This window comes from Terrapene carolina, unplaced genomic scaffold (assembly GCF_002925995.2).
Source record: "Terrapene carolina triunguis isolate 2854851 unplaced genomic scaffold, T_m_triunguis-2.0 Scaffold131, whole genome shotgun sequence".
NCBI lineage: Eukaryota > Metazoa > Chordata > Testudines > Emydidae > Terrapene > Terrapene triunguis.
The window spans coordinates 17,168,160-17,189,099 of NW_020664482.1; the positions used below are offsets into that span (position 1 = coordinate 17,168,160).

A 20,940-nucleotide genomic window follows, 5' to 3' on the forward strand; every position below is an offset into this window, starting at 1 on the left:
GGGAAATATGAAGGGTTGTTTCACGTCACTGAACCAGATGAAATTTAGGAAGCAGAACTTGGGATCAGTAGTGCATTAGGAAGCACACTCCCTCTCATATAAAAGCTGCAGTTAAAACTGTATACCTTAGCTAGATTGTATATTTACATTAGATAAATATACATAATCATTAAATATACTAAACCATTTTTAAAGACAAATATTTCATTATACACAGGAGTCACCTTAAAAGTGGATTTTTCCCCCCCCCAGGCAAACAAACTGAGTGAGGAGTAGGATTTAAGAAGGGGGTGGGGGGAGGGCAGAATGGGAGAGAATGTAAAGCTCAGCCAAAAGTTTGCAAATGTAGTAAACACATTAATTTGTTACAGAGACATATCACACTCCTGGTCAGACTTAAGAGGAAGGAACCTTCCTTGTCCAAAATAAAAAAATTAACAATTTTAGCTTTTTTGTTTAAAATCCTGTCACAAAATCCATCACTTTGCGGAGAGAAACGCTATGCTTTCTTATTAAATATTAAAATCAAAACCTTACCATAATAGAACATGGCAAAATTCTGTTTAGTGAGTAGGGACTTTATTAATGATCTGTGAAAATATTAAACCATTTTTGTAAGCCATGTTCTTGTTATGGTCCAGATATACACTCTGGATGTGCTGAATGAATGTTAAGACCCCATATCTAACTTGGATCAACAATTTGTAAGTGATGTAGAAACAGATGTAGGAAATTTATCTGAACTAAAATAAGTAAATTATTGTATTATACATTAGTTTGTTCACCACTGAGTCTGTCTGAGGGCCACCCATAAATGCACACACACCACCCACCTCACTTCTTTATGTACCATAATTATATTATGCTGCTTTTAGGAGGAAACTGGCTTTTGGACCTTGTTTTGAAGGAGTATATATTTTTAATAGTTAAAGGGTCACCATCAACTTGAAATCTAGCAATATCATGTACTGCAAGCAGCTCAAGCAAGTGTAAAGTTTTATGAACACAATCTCTTCTGTTTTTAAAAGCTTTTGCCACTATATGAAAGACTTACATAACAACCCAACTGAATGTACAAGGGAAACATTGAAACCAACTGTATGCAAAGTGCTGTCAAATGCATAAAATAAACAAAGTGGGAGGCAGAAGGGAGGAAGAAAAAAAAAGCTTCCAATCACAGTAATTTTAGATATTTTCTGTTACACTTATACATAAAATGTTTCAGACAGAAGTGCAACTTTTTAGACTCCCTTTAAATATTTTTTATATGTAAGATTAGTAACATGGCCAGAATTGGCTCCTCTGATCTTTCTCCCACTATGTGGGAAATTATACTTTACTGAATATAATTACAACATAGCATCCTTACAGGACTTTAAAACCTAAGATCAGTAGGATTTTTCATCAAATTGGCTGTATCAACCAAAATGCTTTTGATTTAGTGGGCAGATCTTTTGAAGTTAGAGGTCTTTGGCACTTCAGAAAAAAGCTTTTTTTTTTTTTTTGGATTGGCAACTTTCAGAGTCTTCTAAATTTGATCCCAACCAAGAAAACAAAGCAAAAACAAAGCAAACAAGGCAAACCACACATTTCTGAGAAGCCCCAAGCAGTGGCTGCCAGACTTCAAATAGTATGCTATCTGAGTCAGTGTTATAGCTTCCAGTATTAAAGGCTCTCAAATTTTAAATTCATACATAATATCTTACAAATAAATTTAAACATATGTACAGACTTTAAGGTGAAGATAGAAAATAGATTATTCAACATTAATTACAGTAATAGACTACATAGAGGTACAAAGATTGCTTTGCATTCCCAAGCAGTGATAAGTATAGGATAGCTATTAATACCCTTTCCCCTGTTTTTTCTTTTTCTCTCCTCACTGTTTACAAGAGTGGACAAAATACCACTGTTCAACTATGACTAGATATTTCATCTGAGGAGTCATAAGTTACAAACTACAAATACCACTTTTGCAAAGGAAGAGGTAAAGATATTGCTGTCTGCCATCTACTGTTTCCTTCCCTGCGCAGGAGAAGATAATCAGAAGTGGACTATCATGAGGGGCTAGAAGAGAATAGTATATACACCTCAAAATATGGATTGTGCTTCCAAGGTAAAGTCTTGAAGTTCTAGGATTTAAGAAATACAGTGTATGGTAGGACATAAATACTGACAGATGCTTCATGAGGTGGAGAGTGTGGATGGAACCACAATAAGAGATCCAGCTGAGGAACTACCATTTCCTACTGCCTCCAGAACAGCAGAGAGCTTAATATTTCTTTTCCCTCATCTGCTTAAGGGTAGTCAGACAAGAGTTGTCATTTCTCCCAGGATTGTTTTGTTTTTAATGTATACATTAGAGATAAATATAATTGATACTTTAAACTGGTTAAGATTCAAATCAGGGAAACCTGGCTACCCAGCTTTGAAGTTTGCATTCTGTTTCCCGATCCTGGGTACAGACTTCAAAACCTGCTGATTGCTCCTATTAATACAGTTATCTGGCTTCCCATAGGCTGAATGGCTCAGCAGACCCTCAGGAGGAGATACAGGAGAGTGGGGATTTATGGGCCTACCAACCCCTCATATCCAAGATAATGAAGTTGGAGGGTAGGGATATCAAGGAACAGAATTACTAAACTTTGCAGGAACTTAGCTTCTTGACATCCTGCTTTCCATAAACTTCTTTTTTAAACCCTCAGAAGATGGATTCTCAGCAGGTTAGAGAGATATCAAGAACAGAAATCTCGGGAGACAAACTTCTGGGCAACCTAGAGGTCTGGTTAACCGAGTTTCAGAACATAGAGGTTTGACTGTACTTGAAAAGAGCAGGTATCCACATACCATCCATATAAGAACATAAAGTTCATTTCTTTTCACTTTAATAAAGTACTGTATTTGAAATCCAAATTGGATTTTTAAACTCAATTTAGTGGTTTTTGATCTTTTCCATTATCCCATGTTACAAAAGAAGAAAATTTGGGATCCCACCTGTCATAAACAAGAGTAGGGTGATCATGACCCTAGACTGAGAAGCCATGATTTAGAGCATGATCAAGGTTTTATCAAGTTAAAATATTTTATACAGTCCAGCTTGACGGTAGTTAGACAATACATTGACCCGCTGAGCAAAATATTAAAATATAAGAGTGGGCTAGATAATGCTAAGCTCTTCAGGCCAGATACTGACTTTTGCATTTCTTCTATGCCTACCACGCTGTTGTGCAACCAGAAACAACTTAAAATAAGACATACAGAAATTTACAGTAATATTTCCCCATTTTAAAATATAAGTCAATTGAACACTATGTTTATATCAATTGTGACATCGAATTCCTGTACCAAAACGTTTCATATGAAAACATTTTTAAAGTTACAAACCTTTTCTTGCAGAGTTACACTTCACACCATCAGATCTGGTGAAATCTATGCTTACATAAGCTCCACTGTCCAAATTTGAAGTACCATTTTGGAGATGGCAAGTTGGTGTATTAGTGCTTGCCTCACAGTTCATAGAATCATCACATAAATTCAAAGCTATGTAGTTTAAGCCATTCTGAAATCCAGTTGAGGTATCCCTGGACATCTTGCTTTCGTGACCATCAGAAATGTTTTCCTCAGGTTTCAACCAAACATTGTCAAATGAGGCAGAGCTGTGTCTTTTGCTACTATCAGTAAAGAAAGAAGAAGAAGTAGTTACAGCCCCAGTAGAAGAGAATGTTTCAGAACTGTGCCTTCTTCTGCCTTGTGGGTCAGCTCGAATCACCTTAGGTCCCATGGGAGAATCAGAGCTAGGAACAGAGAAGCTACCGCTACCTGAATATCCGTCAACAATGCACAGTCGATTTACAATGGAAGAAGGACTATCGATCTTTATACCATTGCTGGATTCTGCGGTAAAAGGCCTAAGTGGTGTCGTTGCCATGTTGAAAGTCATCTCTGTGTAATCATCAGCCCTACTACTTGTACTGCTAACACAAGCAGTATCAAATGAAAGTCTAGCATAATCATTTGGCTGGTTTCTGGGGATACTGGAACTTGCATAAATTGAAATATCTGTTAAAGAATTTGACAGTTCCTTTGATACTTTTGGTGACTGCACATCAAGGTCAACACTCATGTAATCAGAAAGTGGCGACTGTCTGTGGTCACTACTCGATCCTAGAGATGATGGAGATCCTTCTGCAGATAAAGAATATGGTGTATTACTTGCTTTTTCACTGAAATCAATATTTATGTATTCACCAGGGCTAGTTGGCTCAGGTGGAACTGTTCGATCGTACATTCTTGGTATAGTATTACTTCCTCTTGTACCTAGGGGAAGTCTTGTAGGCCTGGTAGCCCTGTTCTGTGCAAGTCCTTCATCTGACACTTTCACAGCGGATGATTTAGAAATGCCATTAGCTAACGGTTCACTGTTGACACATTTGACATTTTCATGTTCATCATATAACAGTTTTCCAGGTGAGGACATTGGAACATATTCATTATGATCTCCATTTTGTCCTGATAATGTCTTAAAGCTTCGTGGCAGAGAGAAATATGAACTGAAGCCTTTGGAAACAGTGTTGGTATGAATACAATTTGAATCACTGGGCTGTTTTGGAACTGCTGAATTACCAGGTGACATATCCATATACTCGTTTGTCACCTTTTCATTACCCCCTTTAGAAATAAATCCAGCCAATGGACTTCGTACAGGTGAAGAACTAGCCCTGGGAAACATCATCATATATCCTCTGGAGTCCACCTGAGATGACGACCAAGAATTACTAATTTGTTTGGGGACAGACACACTTTTAGGAGTCATTGGCAAATAATCATTGTTGCTTGTGAGTGAAGACGCAACTCCTGGCATCATTGGCATGTATCCATCATCCCTGGTTTTACTTCTGCTTTGGTTACATACAGAATCAAGGGTAGCATCACTGTAGTCAGGTTCATGGCTCTCTTTTAATTTTGGTGATTCCGAACAAGGTAACTGTCTGTGCCTTCCTGCAGAATCTTCATCTAAAGAAGCCGTGGTTTGTGTTGTTTTCTGCTGCACTGTTATAGAAGTTGGTTTAGTCAGAGAATAAGTTCTTTTTCTGAAGCATTTTTCAGCTTCCATATAGTCATCCCTTGAGCTATCATCCGTTTGCTGTTTATTCATGGACATGTATTCACTTAAACAATTCTCTTCTCTGATAGGTGGTGTGTTTCCCAAGGAATCTGGAGTATTACTTCTGACACGAAAGTACCTGAAATCCCCAGGGCTAGAGCCATATTCATCAGAAGAAATAAAGCCCCCATCACTTGGGGACCCACAGACAGATGAACTGGAAGGCCTGGTTAGTGTATCTGAGGCAGAGCCATGGCCACTACTGGAAGAAACACTAATGGGGCTGGTGGTGGAGGGGAAATGAGACACTGGTAGGGAGGCAGACCTGGTATGATAAGAAGAGGTGAAAGCTGCTCTGACATACCTTCCACTCCCTTCTTGCCGGCCCAAGTTCATCCTTGCAGTGTTCAAATGGATCAGACTCCCAGTCACTGATCTGAAAGGTCTGGTCATTGTCCCTTCCCCTTCACTAGATGTTCTGAAGCGGTATGAACTGCTACTCTTGGTGGTGGGCGGAGTCCCCCCAGTAACACACTCAGTTCTGGATCTTCTCTGCAAGCCAGTCTGGCTAGGAGGCAGGTTGCCCAGATGCCTCCTAGTGGTGATAAAGGAGATAGGATTGGTACCACTGCCACCACCAGATGACTGGCTCTTGCTGCGGGGCCTGAATTCTGTAAAGGCCTTGAGAGCTTTCATGGTCTCTAGGAAGGTCTCATGCATATTCTGGGCAACTACTGAATCATCCACTTGCATCCACAGTTCACCAGGCCCAATGGAAGCAGATCTGCCCACCTCAATAAAGAAGAAGTTCTCTGAGTGCCCACAACGGCGGATGTTCATTAGCTGCAAGTGGACAGCAGGTACCTCTGAATTCAGCTTTACTAGGTAGATAGCCTTGCTAGATAGGCACAACCTGTACACACCAGTCAGGTTCTTTGTCTGCCCCAGTCCCTTGGGCTTCACATTAACCTGCCACACTTCTTTGTATATTGTGCCTGGTCTAAGCGCAGTTCCATAATGTTCATCATCCTCATCCATCTGCTGATCTGTCTGGTCCTCCTGTTCTAAGAACCCCCTCTTGCTCTGATTCATGAGCTCACTGATTGCCTGGTACCAGGCCTCCTGCTCCACCTCATTCTCAGCCAACATGGCAAAGTATTCATCCTTGGTATAAAGGGCAATGATGTACTTATGCTTGGCATCTGCCCTCCGGCTGACTGTGAAGCACTGGTACAGGGGGATCACTCGCTTGGGAGGGGGGCAGCAGAGGACGGCAGACCCACTAGCAGCTGCCGCTGCCCTCAGGCTGCTCTTGAACTTCTTCTCACTGTCATAGTATTCAAGCCTCGCTGGGGCCAGGTGGCTCTCAGCCCGTAGCACGAAGTAGCGCTTGTGGCCATGCTTCTGCTTCCTCAGGTAGCCACATTTCCTCACGTCATCCCCCACAGGAGCCACGGAAGGAGCAGCTGGCAGAGGAGCTCCTCGTGCTGTGGGAGCTGGCTGGCCACCTCGCCCACCAGAGAGGGCCCCTCGCCCTGTGGCAGCCGCAGCAGCGGGCACCTCCTCCTCCTGCACCAGGCACAAGGAGGCGCTGGGCGATCTTTTCAGCAGCAGCAGCAGGTGGTGGGGCTGAGTGGGCGGGTAGGGGCCGCTCTCGCCCAGCTCCTGCTGCTCCTCAGCCGTAGTAGCAGTCCTAGGCACTCCAGCCCCGTGGCAGGGTGCGACCCCTCCTCCAACGCTCCGGGTGCCCAGCTCCGCCTCGGCGCCCCTGGCCGCGGTACTATCACCTCCTCCGCCCGGGCCATTCATCCCACTCGCCATCTTAGGGGCCAGCGAGCTGGGGTAGGGGGGAATCCGCCCTCACAAGGGAAGCGTCCTCCAAGCCCGCCTGGACATGAGGCGCCGGAGGGCTCGGCTCGGCTCGGCTCCGCACGCGAGCTCGCCAGTGACTGCAACGCTTGCCCTCTCGCTCGCCGCTCCCGACCGGTCGCAACGCGCCGGGCTCTGCTACACTCACTCACACAAGCTGCCTCAGCGGTACCACGGCGAAAACATCACGTGACGCTGCAAGGGCGGGGGGAGGGCGAGTACAGGGGACGGGGCGGGGCTTCAATCAGCCGGGGGCGGGGTCATCTGTGTTCCAGTGTGTAGAGTGAGGGTGAGAATGGAGAGCCGAACGGCCTCTCCCTGGAGTGACAGAGGAATAGACCAATAAGAGACGGAGACAGCTCCTAGGTGGCCCAATCAGGAGTCGGGAAAGGTGGAGGGTCTGTGCGCAATCCGAAAGAGGCGAGGTTCTGATGGATCGGCAGCGCTTTGGACCAATGAAAGTCGGCAACAGCTTCTGTCTGTCGGCGATGTGAGCGAGACGAGAGGGTGAAAAGTTAGGCGGAGCTTAAGGTGACTGGCAGATGGATGGACAACTTGTGTATTGTCCAATCAGCGCTTCACACACAGAGATACGGGAGACGGAGGCGGGATTTGGCGTGTATGTGGAAGAGTGAGTACAACGAGAGGTGAGGATTTAGAATAATTAGCAGCCGGATATGCCAGTCAGCGTTTAACCGCCTACTGCCCCGTCCAATCAGCACCTCCAACTAATGTAGCGTATTCCAACTATTTTTTTTGAAAGGAGAATTTCCCTCCCCCTCCGCTTGGTTTATAGTTTGGAACCAGCAGTGATTGGCTGCTGGGGGAGCCAACCACAGACAGTGGGGAGGGAGGAGGTGGCGGGGGTTGGGGTTGCTGACGCTGCCGAGGAAGTAAACAACCCGTCAGCGCGCGAGCGACCGTTGGGGCCGAGTGCAAAGGCAACCGTCCCTGCTGCTTCAGACAGGGGAGGGGGCTGGAAGGAAGCCCCTTACACACGGGCTCAAGAGCACACAGCCGTAGCGTCAAGGGACGGAGAGCGTGTCAGAGAAGGGAAGAACAAGGAGGGCCCTTCTTCTCTCCCACCCGCAGTGCCCATCCCCACATCCCGACGTACATAGTATATTCATACCAGACATACACGGAGTTCACCCCCCATAGGCTCACCACCCACACACAGTGCACACCTACCCACAGGCTCACCTCCCACAGACACAACGCATACCCCCATAGGCACAAAGCATCCCACCCACAGGCTCACCGCCCATACGCACAGCGCACCTTATCTACAGGCTCAGCCTCCCACACACATGGCACACCCCCCATGCACAGAGCACACCCCCATGCACACAGCGCACTCCACCCACAGGCTCACCCCCACACACACAGCTCACCCCACACTAGGGTGACCAGATGTCCCGTTTTTAAAGAGACAGTCCTGTTGTTTGGGACTTTTTCTTATATAGGCACCTATTACCCCCCCCACACACACACACACACCTCCTGTCCCGTTTTTTTCACAGTTGCTATCTGGTTACCCTACCCCACACACACATGGTTCTCCCCACACACAGGCTTGCCCTTTCCATGCACACAGCGCACCACCCACACACACCCCACAGGCTCACCCCCACACATACACAGCACACACCCCAGGCACACAGCGTACCCCATCCACAAGTTTGGTCTCCCATGCACACAGTGCATCTCACCAACAGGCTCAGACCCCCCCTTCCATGCATACCTCACCCGCCCACTCAGACTCCCCAAACACACAGCGCACCCTACCCACAGGCTTGCCCTTCCCATGCATACAGCACACCCCACCCACAGATTTGCCCCCGACACACACAGCACATCCCACAGATTCACCCCCACACATATACACATACATAGTGCACACCATCCCATAGGCCCGACCACCCCCATACACACACACCCCTACAGGCCCACCCGCTTTATAGACACCACCACCCATATATGCACAATGCACACAATCCCCTAGACACCGCCCCCCCCCCCCCCCCCCCCCCATACACCCAATACACCCCACCTACAGAAAACTGAGCCAGCTTTTTCAAATGCAAGGTGAAATGGTTCCCAAGACACCAAATGTATACTGTACTACTCGGAGGCCACCAGTACTTCCAAGTAGGCCAGAGCTTAAACCAAGGGTAGAAGTGCCACAATGAATCTCAGCAAAATCTTTCCTCAGCTCAGGAACTTGCTGCCCTTAAAAATGACATCATCACACCTCTGGTAAGGGAGTTTCAAGGGCACATTGGCATGGTGAAGTGCTGTGATACTGGGCAGTCCTGTTTTAACACGATGTAGCTGTCTATTGATGCTGTGCTAAGAGATATTGATATGAGTCACCTGTTTTGACATAGTGTATCATTGTATTTACATAGTCTGATACACTTTTGATAGTGTGCCACAATTTTGCACTGTATAGCACTGCATTAATCAAATGCAGTCATTTTTAGGCACTTGTCACTGTTTTGACCCAATGTGGCACTTTGGATGCTGTGCTGAAGTGTACAGATGTATTGTGTTCTAACATGACACAATGCCATTTCATTACAGTGCAACACCCTTGTGATACACAGCATCTCCATTTTGATACAGTACCCCCTATCATTTTGATGCAGTTGTCACTATTTTGAGGCAACACAGTACCAGTTTGCCATAGTACACAGGTGTCCATCCTATGGCCTGCAGGCCGTACATGGCCCACCAAAGTATTTCATAAGGCCCATGGCCTGCTTCAACACATATACTAACGGCCGACTCATTAGCGTTTTATTGTCATATTTACATCATTTGAGTTTAATTATGTGTTCTTTACTGTTTTTTTCCTGTTTTCTATAATTCTGATACACTTTTTATGCACTGATTTTTCTTTATTTTTAAATAGACAATACTGTACATACATACGAATTACTGTACATAGGAGAATCTGTTTGGCCCTCACAAGGTTGTGCTCAGGTTTATGTGGCCCTCCTGTGTAATAAGGTTGAGCGCCACTGCCATGGCACAATGACATTTTGACCCTATTTATTGCATATATTATGATATTTTGCTGCAATGTCTTGAAGCTATATGACATGGCATGTCAATAACATAACCTAATGAAGCTTTGATTCAGCTCCACAAAGTACTGACAAAACATGACAGTAGAATAAGTGAGAAGCAAGCACTGAGCAAATGCAAGAAGACAAGTTCTAAAAGGCAGCATTGGGGTCCCTTATCTTGGCATTTATTTTACAATCAAGTCATGAATTGACATTTGTGTCACATACATTTCAATTCCCTCTTCTTCCCTCTTGGCTAGATAATATGTCTCTCTGAGTTTAAATAGAGGACCAGAGATTGTCAGAGAGCTGGTTACAGCTTCCTGATTGAAAAGCTTCACCCTACACCAGCTGAGAACAGTGGATCTCTTTCCCACCCCTTTCCTGCCTACATCATGTCCCCTTACTCTTTCAATACATCCCTTTCCGGGGCGGAGGGGGCAGTCAGTCAGTGTAGGAGCAGGATGAGCCAGCTTTACACCATCCAAGAGTTGCACAATCATGCCCATAAAGTGTAACAGCCAAGAACAGAGACAATTTCAATTCCTCCTTACTATTGTGATTCAGTAATGTGGTATTTGCCTAACAGTGGAGCAGAGGCAAAAGTGTTTCCTGCTAGTTTCAAGCATTCCATAGAGTTCTGAAGTACAGACAGTTGTCATTCTCATCTTTAATATTAATTCCCAGAAAGAGACTATGTTAAAGTATATTTAGAGTTAAGGTTGAGTACATATCAGTGATATAAGGGTAAAAACATTCCTTCAGAATATCTGCTTATATCTGCTTGTTTATATCTGTTTATGATCTGCTGCAAAGATTATTTTCCTAACCTGCCACTTTGACCATGTCACTCCTCATTTGCATCCTTCCACTGTCTCCCCCTTCTCTATTACATCAAATATAAGCTACCTGTCTTCAGTTTCAAGGCCCTTCACTGCCTATCCCCACCCTACCAATCATCTCTCATTCATTATCAAGATGTCAGCTCCTGCCTGTGATTGGCCCATGATGCCAGCCTCCATCGCCCACTTGTTAAATTTTCAAACAAGCACCTTCATGCTTTTTCTTATGCTTGGGAGGAGCTCCCCGTAAACATCCACACAGCTACCTCATTATCCTCCTTAAAAATCCTCCTAAATCTTTTCTTTTCCGTGATACCTATAAAAAACTTGACAGTGATTAGGCTGCTGGTGTGCTGAGACCAATAGCTGACCAATATTCTCTCATTGTTTCTTTGTACTCTCCCATGTATCTGTTCATATCCATCTGTTGTCTCTTGTCTCACACTTAGATTGTAAGCCCTCTGGGGCAGACACAATTTTTTTGTTCTATCTACAGTGCCAAACACAGTTGGGTCCTGGTTCATGACTAGGGTTATTAGACTATTGGCTATTAAGCAAGATGATCAGGGATGCAACCCCATGCTTTGAGTGTCCCTAAATCTCTGACTGCCAGAAGCTGGAACTGGATGACAGGGGATGGCTCACTTGATAATTGTCCAGTTCTGTTCATTCCCTCTTAAGCATCTGGTATCGGCCACTGCTGAAAGACAGGTACTGGGCTAGATGAACCATTGGTCTGATCCAGTATGGCCATTCTTATGTTTTTATGCTAATCTTAAAATATTCAAACATGATCAGATATGGAAATTCACATCTAAAACACACAAACAACTTTAACTCTGCCCTGTAGTGATGTCATGCATTAACCATACAATTATGATTAGTGCATAATCATATTTGTAAGCTCAGATTACATTTAAACTGATTTGTAAAGACTCATTCAATGTTTTCATTTTTTTTCTCCTGGTGTCATTATAGGATGGAGTTAAGGTTGTTTGGATGTCTGAATTGTGCAGTTCTAAATCTTAACATCTTTGCATTTCTTTTGACACTCTGTAAATGCTGTTTGAATATGAAAGAATATTTTACAATTATTTTTAATAATATATATTAAAGAGTTTGAAGCTGTGGGATAAGAAGCTCTCTCTTTTTGTAGGCTCCTCGTAGCTGGTTCCTGAAAGATATATGTGGGAGAAAGTAAGGAAACACTTTAAAATAAAGGATTTATGTTTTTTTATATTTTCTTTGCTCATAGACCTCTGGGCTTGTTTGATAGCAACTATGACTAAGCTGTATCAGTGCGTAGCAAAGAGCACGGCATCATCAGTGTTTTCTACTTATTTTTTTCTTCTCATTATAATTCCTTAGTACTACTATATATCATTCATAATTTCTAGTATGTGTTCAGAAAAATCATGTATCCATAATCTATGCATAATTCAATCATTCTAAATCTTTTTTTAAGCCAAGTATGCTCAGGGGAACAATTGGCTGCACACACAGTGGATGTAATAGAAACGGGCTTTTCTGACAATGTTTCTGTAACTCAGCAAGGATACTTGGCCCTCCCTAGACCCTAGGTCCTCCTTATTTATCTATGGATATTGGGGAACATTGAAGTTAGTTTGATAACTAAGTTACATTCACGTACCCTCACTCATATTAGCAGAAAGAACAACAAATTTTGTTTTGTTTGTCTTCAGATAGATATTGTTTGGGGCCTTGGGTACATAAAGCTATAAAGTTTGTGGTGGTGAGGGTATGCCAGGACTCGTGGCTTCAGCCCTGCAGGGCACACCAGGGCTCGGGGCTTCTTCACTGCGGGGTATGCCAGAGCTCAGGGCTCCAGGCTTCATCCACGGGGCCCCATCAATCCCCTGAAACCAGCTCATAGGCCCCTAGAGGGCCATGGACCCCTGGTTGAGAACCAACAGCATCAGGCTGGAGTCAAGGTTTGAAAATAATTACTGGAGCTCCACTCTGGACAGCTCTGGTTGAATTTAAGCCCTGATTTCTAGACATACTGGGATGCGATTTAATTTCAGTACATTGCAAGCTACCAATGCAATATTACTATGGGAATTTTCACAAATTATTGTATGGTTTATATGTCAATGTTTTTTTAATTTGTCCATCCTATTTCCACTGGCTATTAGTCTGGAATGCAGCTTCGTCCTTCTTCAACCATAAAGGTGTACTAGTCAGGACTCACTCTCCAACTCTTAATTTTTATTTCTGTAAGACCAAACTGACCTAAGTTGGAGATGGTGAAAAGCTACACTATCCCACGAAGAGCTCAGGGAAGAATTATGCCTGGTGTGCAGTGGGAGGGCTGAGGCAGTATCCTAAAACAATGGTGCAACTTTGTTTCATGCAGTGCAGCCAGGCTGTTCTCCAGTTAGTGCAAAGGGAAGTTGGGATCCCCTTCTTATCCTCTTTGCAGTGCACTATGGGAGCAGTTCCTGCAGTCCCTTGAGTGCAGGTGCTGCAGTTATGGTTACCTTTGTGTTGCAGTAATGACAGTTTTTTGCACACTTTTCACACCCCATTATGCACCCACATAAATGCTTATTATAAAATGTCCAGAAATTTGGAACCATGATTTTTAGTGTCATTTTCCATAGCTGGTCATCACTTCTACAAAATAGTGTCATTAAGAAATCACTGGTTGGCAGAAATTTCACATTGATCCAAAATGCAGAGCCATTTACATCATCTGCTGCAGAACCAGCGAGAGGCAAATAAAGGGGTCCTGAGGATGTCCATGGTGAAATTCCACATAGAGCAGTAATATCAGCTCTATTAAGACATGACCTGAAAACAAAGAATCTGAGAAGCTAAGATGTTGTTAAAGCTAGTAATGAGTAATATTATACGGCTTTTTGGGTTGTATAAGTAGGGGCATTGCCAGCAGATCGAGGAACGTGATCGTTCCCCTTTATTCGACATTGGTGAGGCCTCATCTGGAGTTCTGTGTCCAGTTTTGGGCCCCACACTACAAAGAAGGATGTGGAAAAATTGGAAAAAGTCCAGTGGAGGGCAACAAAAATGATTAGGGGTCTGGAGCACATGACTTATGAGGAGAGGCTGAGGGAACTGGGATTGTTTAGTCTCCAGAAGAGAAGAATGAGGGGGGATTTGATAGCTGCTTTCAACTACCTGAGGGGGGGGTTCCAAAGAGGATGGAGCTCGGCTGTTCTCAGTGGTGGCAGATGACAGAACAAGGAGCAATGGTCTCAAGTTGCAGTGGGGGAGGTCTAGGTTGGATATTAGGAAACACTATTTCACTAGGAGGGTGGTGAAGCACTGGAATGCGTTACCTAGGGAGGTGGTGGAGTCTCCTTCCTTGGAGGTTTTTAAGGCCCGGCTTGACAAAGCCCTGGCTGGGATGATTTAGTTGGGAATTGGTCCTGCTTTGAGCAGGGGGTTGGACTAGATGACCTCCTGAGGTCCCTTCCAGCCCTGATATTCTATGATTCTATGATTCTAACAGAGTAAATGCAATGGTATGCAAAACTATGAGAGTTGATGTTGAGTTTCCTTCTTTGTCATCTCCAACACTTATCCTCCCTATGCTCAGCTGTATGCCTGGGAGTGAGAACTACTGAAAGGCAAAAAAAGAAGCAAGTCTTTTTAAGTGCTACCACTCTGTGGTCCAAATCAAGTCTCATGAAATGTTCATACAAAAAAACAAATGCATTCCAAATAACCCAGCTGTCTGAACTTGGGTAAGAATATTGCTGAGGTACTACATTATCTGGCCTTTAAATTCCACCTGCAGTTCAAGTTTTTCATTTTCCTTATGGGCAAGTTTTTACATGGGAAACTTTGGCTATGCATGTGGAAATTACTCAGCTTAAACAGGGAAATGCAGCTTACATGTGTCACAGTTGAGGACAACTGCACCTGTACATCCCCTCAGTTGTCCAGCAAGGGCACCCACTTTTAGGCTTCAAGCTCCCCATCTGTTTCCTCTCTTGAGTGGAGACATGTATCCTTCTTGCTTCGACTGGAATATTTCCAGGCTGCAAAGTTCCCTGCCTTTACTGTTCATTTCTCAGTAAAGATGTAAGAACATACAGGCCTAGAACTGAGGTCTTGGGATGTGGGGGGGAGGAGGTGTGTGTGGCCATCAGGTGAGTGGCTTCAAAGTGTTGATAATGGAGAAAGTATATTAACATCTCCCCTCCCTGCTAGAGAAAGTACATACAATGCCACAACAACACAGAGACAATTTCATTTTTAATACATGTCCCAAAAGTATTAATCCTAATTTGATACAGTTTAATTTAATTCAGTAAAGTTTATTTTAGTTCCATCCAGTTTGTTCAGGATATTATCAGTCTGTCACAATATATGCATATCTGAGACTTTGCACATACAAGAACTTGGATGGACAATACTACAGGTGCAAGTAGTTAATTTTGTTTCATGAAAATTATATTTTATAGCTATTTTTGATAAATTTCTAGTATTTTATTAAACATTTTAATAAACCACACAAAAAACAATGTAACCATTCATACAAGGATTTAGTCATGGCCAGAACTCTTCACCCCTCTGTCCCATTTTCTCATTGCAGCTCCAAAGTAGCCTGGCCTAGATAACAACTGTACAGTTCTATTCTCAATATGGGTTTAATGAGAATCCTACAGGAAACTGAATCAGCACAAGGAACCAAAAGGAAATCAAGACCATGTATAAACATATCACAAACAGGATATTCTACTTATAGAGAGAACTATGTCCTAATGAAGTCAGAAAATGGGGAAATTGTGGTAATATTTTAAAAAAAGTTGGAAGACTGAAGTAGGGAGGAAGGATGGCCTTGTGGTTAAGGCACTGGACTGAAATTCAGGAGATTGTGGTTTAGTCCCTCGTTCATCATAGCCTTGCTGTGCATCCTTGGGCAAATTACCTAATCTACCCTGTGCCTCAGTTCCCCAACCATAAAATGGAAATAATAATACTTCACTATCTCAGAAAAATGATTGTGAAGTGAAATCTATTAATGCCTCTGAGAGGCTAAAAGTACTATTGTGACAAAGCTATCTGAGGACTTCCTTGTAGTAAATTAGCAGGACTTGCCATCTATCAAAGTCCTTTGAATATGTACTTTTCCTGTTATGAGCTTAAAACTAAAATACTCTTTTCATTCAACTATTTTATTTATTTTTATTTGTGAGTATTGGACTAATAGAAACCTTCACTTTCACACCATTTGAAAATATAGGGGTTTGAATTTAAGATTGTATGAAACAAAGAGATTAAAGGTCTGAGCTTTAGAATTGCCAAATTCAACTCAGAGAGAGCTCTGGGTGCTCAGCACCTTTGAAAATCAGGTCCTAACTGTTTACTTGTTCTGTCATACACCCTTTACCATCTATGTAATCCTATCACGTAATTGTCTACTGAAAATACTCAAATGCTTATTTTTGTACTGTTTGTATAACTGGGGTTAGTGCCACCATGCAGTGTAAAGAACCACAAACAGTGGTTTGTTTTTCAAAGGCATATGGTCAGATTTACAAAACATTTTCACACTGGATAAGGAATGAATACTAAGATTATTCTGTGTATTTGGTTTCTTATTTGTGGACATTTGCTATTAGATTTTGGGTTGTTAGTGATGGTGATCCTGAAATTATTTGGAAGCCTTGTGCGAAGTTTTATTGTGAGAAACATAAAGGTTTATTTTTGTTTAATCTGTGTCAAGTATAGATTTTTGCTGGATCTTAAAGCCAGCATGGTATACTAGGCAGGATTTAAACAACCAAACTTTTATTTTAAAATTTAATATTATCTCTGGAGAAAAAGCAGGGTGGAAGAGGAGGAACAGTTTTATAAATAAATGTGAACTAAAAATGGTGCACAGTACATTCCTAATTTGGGGTCAATTTGGCAAATGCTAGTGTTCATGAACAGAAAAAAACTAACAGGACTGGCTTGATACAAGCATAGTATGGGCTTCTCCACACAGGTTAATAAATGCACCTTCCTGTTGATTTCCTTTCTGATACTGGGGCTCTTCTGAACAGATGTTATCTATCATGGGGCTAAATCCTAAGTGTATAATTAACAAAATACCTCTTGGATGTGTGAATGCAAACTATCTAAAGACTACAGTTCAGCCCATTTTGTATTTTGCCAGGTGGTTTGGCCATTCCAGTTGTTATTTCAGCTCATTAGATTTATCCTGATAAATTTTCTAAATTAAAAAAAAAGTGCTTTACCTGTCAGTTTCACTTCTGTGGGGAAGATCCATCAGTCATGGACAAGTAAGTCATGTCCTCCCTGCCTGATAGTGGGACGTTCATGCCAGGATATGATATCCTTGGCAGAGCAGGTAGAAAGACAGAAGTTTGCAAAGTATGTCTAACTTTTTATGCTTTCTTCCGAGGGCAGCTTCAGTTTAAGAGTCTAACTTCTCCTTGAAGGAAAAATGTTCCATTCCCTGGGGATCAGAATGTTTTTAACATGAGATGGCACAGCAGCATCCATCTTAAGGAATTGAGTGTATATGGGCTTGACTTAGAAACAGTAAAACTTCATGAACTGACAAGGAAAAAGTTCTGGTTTGTGGAACATTGGTCCACCTTCTATGAGGGGAGGAGGCTCTATACTTTGGATGGCCTCCATCTCAGTACAAGAAGGACCAATCTCCTTGGGGACAGGTTGTCTAGAGTAGTCATGAGAGGATTACATTTACTGCAAAAGGGGAAGGTAAAAGGAGGGAAGATGTGAATACTCAGCACAAAATCACGCTGTTGAGAATACAATCAAGGAACCAAAGGACATGAAGAGAAGAAATTCTTGAATTTCCTGTACACCAATGCTAGGAGTCCAGGTAACAAATAAGAGGAATTAGAATTGCTCATTTATGAGCATAAATTCAATCTAGTTTGTATTACTGAAACCTAGTAGGATGATTTGGACTATTGGAATATTTAAATCAATGGTTACAACCTATTGAGGAAGGTTTGAGTAAGCAAAAGGGGAGGAGAAGTGGTGCTGTATGTCAAAAATGGCATTACCTGTTTCAGAGTCACTGATAACTCAGAAGAAAATTATCTTTAATCCCTTATGGATCTATGTCCTAACAAATCAAGCACAAGATAGGGTACTAATTGTGGCCTGCTCTGGACCACCAAATCACACTAGGAACAGGATGACTGCATTGTTATGTACCTATCTACAATATGGAGGGGGAAAAGTTGTGTGATCATGGCGAACTTCAATTTGAGTGACATGCTGCCAGTACTAAAACATTATTGGAATTTCTAAACATTATAGATGACAATTTCCTAACTCAAAAAATGTTGCAGCCTACACAGGGGAATTCTTTATTAGATGGTATCCTAACAGGTAGAGAGGAATCACAGAACTAAAAATGAATGGTAAATTAATGGTACTTTAGGCACAAGTGATCATGATTTGATCACATTTATAATGTGCAAGCAGAATAAAGTCCAGTCCGGTAATATATATATACCTCTACCCCGATATAACGCTGTCCTCAGGAGCCAAAAAATCTTACTGCGTTATAGGTGAAACCGCGTTATATTGAACTCGCTTTGATCCGCCGGAGTGCACAGCCCCGCCCCCCCGGAGCGCTGCTTTACCGCGTTATATCTGAATTCATGTTATATTGGGTCGTATTATATTGGGGTAGAGGTGTACCTGGTGCTTTAATAGGGGGAGCTCAAGTAGGAGTAGAGAGGCTATTTTACCTCTGTATTTGGCACTGGTGTGACCACTGCTGGAATATTGTGTCCAGTTCTGGTGCCCACAATTCAAGAAGGATGTTGATAAACTGGAGAGGTTTAGAGAAGAGCCACAAGAATGATTAAAGGATTAGAAAAACATTCATTATAGTGATAGACTCAAGAAGCTCAATCTGTCTAGCTTAACAAAGAGAAGGTGAAGGGATGTCTTAATTACAGTCTATAAGTATTGACATGGGGTACAAATATCTAATAATGGGCTCTTTGGTCTAGCAGTGGGTCAATATCTAACATGATCCAATGGCTGGAAGTTGAAGCTAGACAAATTCAGACTGGAAATAGGGCATACATTTTTATGGTGAGAGTAATAACCTTTGCAACAATTTACCAAAGATCATGGTGGATTCTCTGTCACTGACAATTTTTAAACCAAGATTGGATGTTTTTTCTAAAAGATCTGCTCTAGGAATTATTTTGGGGAAGTTCTGTGGCCTGTGTTACAGAGGAGGTCAGACTAGATGATTACAATGGTCCTTTCTGGCTTTGGAATCTATGAATCTGACTTCAATGTGCAGTTCTTGTTGTCCTGCTCTCATTTAGTCTCTATAACCTCCTTCATTATCTTATTGACAGGAATTACAACTTCCTTCCTCATACTGGAGGGGAAAGAACTATACCTATTTCATACAGAATAATTATCTTGAGTTTTGAGTATAGAGATGGCCTCAAAATCATTTTCTCAAAACATTTTCAATGGAAACAGCCTCTCTCTCTGTCTCATGACTCATTCTCCACAAACAAGTGAATATCTTGTTAATGGATTATGAACAACTAGAAGAGCAAGATGGGTGGTACTGGCATTTTTTAATTATCTGATTTTTTAAAATTTTTGACTTAATTTTGACTTGACTTGTCCTTATTAAAGAGCATGGACTAGAATCTTACTTTTTTAGACTTGTGTTTCTCATAAAGGACCAAGATGGAGTAAGATATGGTCAGTTGAGCTTGAGAGTAGCCGTTACCACAGAAGAAGAGAGACTGACTCAGAAAAAAATACTTTTGAGAAAAAAACTCCTGTTAGGGAAAATTCTCCTCAGGAAAGGAGCTGGTTCTACCACCTGCTATGCTGCCTTGCAGCAGAGGCAGAGCATTCTGAGTATTTTATTGGAAAAGTTGATGATCTGGTCTTTCTGCTGCAGGGGACCTCTGATTGACAGCTCAGAACTGCCTCCAGCTGTTATGCAGACCTACTTGTAAGGATGTTGGACATTCCATCAGAAAGAGAAAATGTTTTAATTTGGGTATTATTATTAAACAAACAGAACAAAGATCCTAGCATCACCACTGATCCTGAGTAAAGTTTCCACCTTCCTCCAGGTAGTAAGTAATTTGCACCAGCTGTGCTAGCCGGGGCTTTGGGAATGCAGAGTCAAAGCTCCATTCCCTCCCCACCTCACCCCAGCCACTCCTTGCCCACATTTCCAGGCAGTGACAGTGTGGTGGCAACTCTCTCCCCCCCATGCTGTACCCACAATGTGAGTTGCCCATGGACGAGAGTAAAGGGGTGTCTTATCTCTTATTCCCCTATGCAGGTACACAGATCTTGATTTGTCCTTTAATAAATTATCCCCTTGCTTAATAGCTTATCTACTTTTTAAAGCACTGGTGTGCACTATGGACAAAATGCTGGCTAAATTGTACTCTACTCTGCAAGGATGCCAAGGGGAAGCAGAGGAGGCACAAGGAACAGCCACAATTTTTGTACTCCTGGATCACAGAGTCCTCCAGGCTAACAGCTACAGCAGTGATATCCTCCTCAAGGGAAAATAGAGAGGTCAAGCCTTACTGGCCAACAGACCTGACTCCACATATATGGCAGTGCATGCTGCAGCCCTTCAAAGGATGTTGCAGCAAGTGTGATTCTTTTACATTATCAAAGGTACTGTACGTGACTGAGGCATAACTCCTGCAGGACCTCCCACTGGGGCTTACAGACACAATTCAGCAAAGTGAATTTTTGCTATAGACAAGAGGCAATTAATCCTGGAGTATTTTAGCTTAGTATGCCAAGTTTTAGTTCAAAGCAAATTTTTCTAGCTGCTTTATAACTCCCTGAAAATAAAGTTTATTATGAAAATACTACAACACAAGGCACTTGTGGGTGCCAGTCTAATATAAACTTGCATTCCTTGAATGTGTCTGTGGAAATCAGGTTTTTAGTGACAATAAGCATGTGAGAAACTGTCCCACAGGAAGGCGGTCTAACAGAAACAATAGTCATGATCATTTTTGCTGGAAACACCTAAAATATGTCTAGATTTAGTGTA

General features: G+C 42.5%; 1 protein-coding gene across 1 annotated transcript in view; it reads right to left on the reverse strand.

The window, feature by feature from the left end:
* The window catches only part of IRS4 (insulin receptor substrate 4), a 29,068-nt gene extending 21,933 nt beyond the window's left edge, over positions 1–7,135 (reverse strand). Inside the window, exon 1 of the mRNA XM_024202587.3 lies at positions 3,385–7,135. Coding sequence (XP_024058355.2) covers positions 3,385–6,925 — 3,541 coding nt within the window. The 5' untranslated portion in view covers positions 6,926–7,135. The remainder of the gene's footprint in view (positions 1–3,384) is intronic.
* Between the last annotated feature and the right edge of the window lie 13,805 nt (positions 7,136–20,940).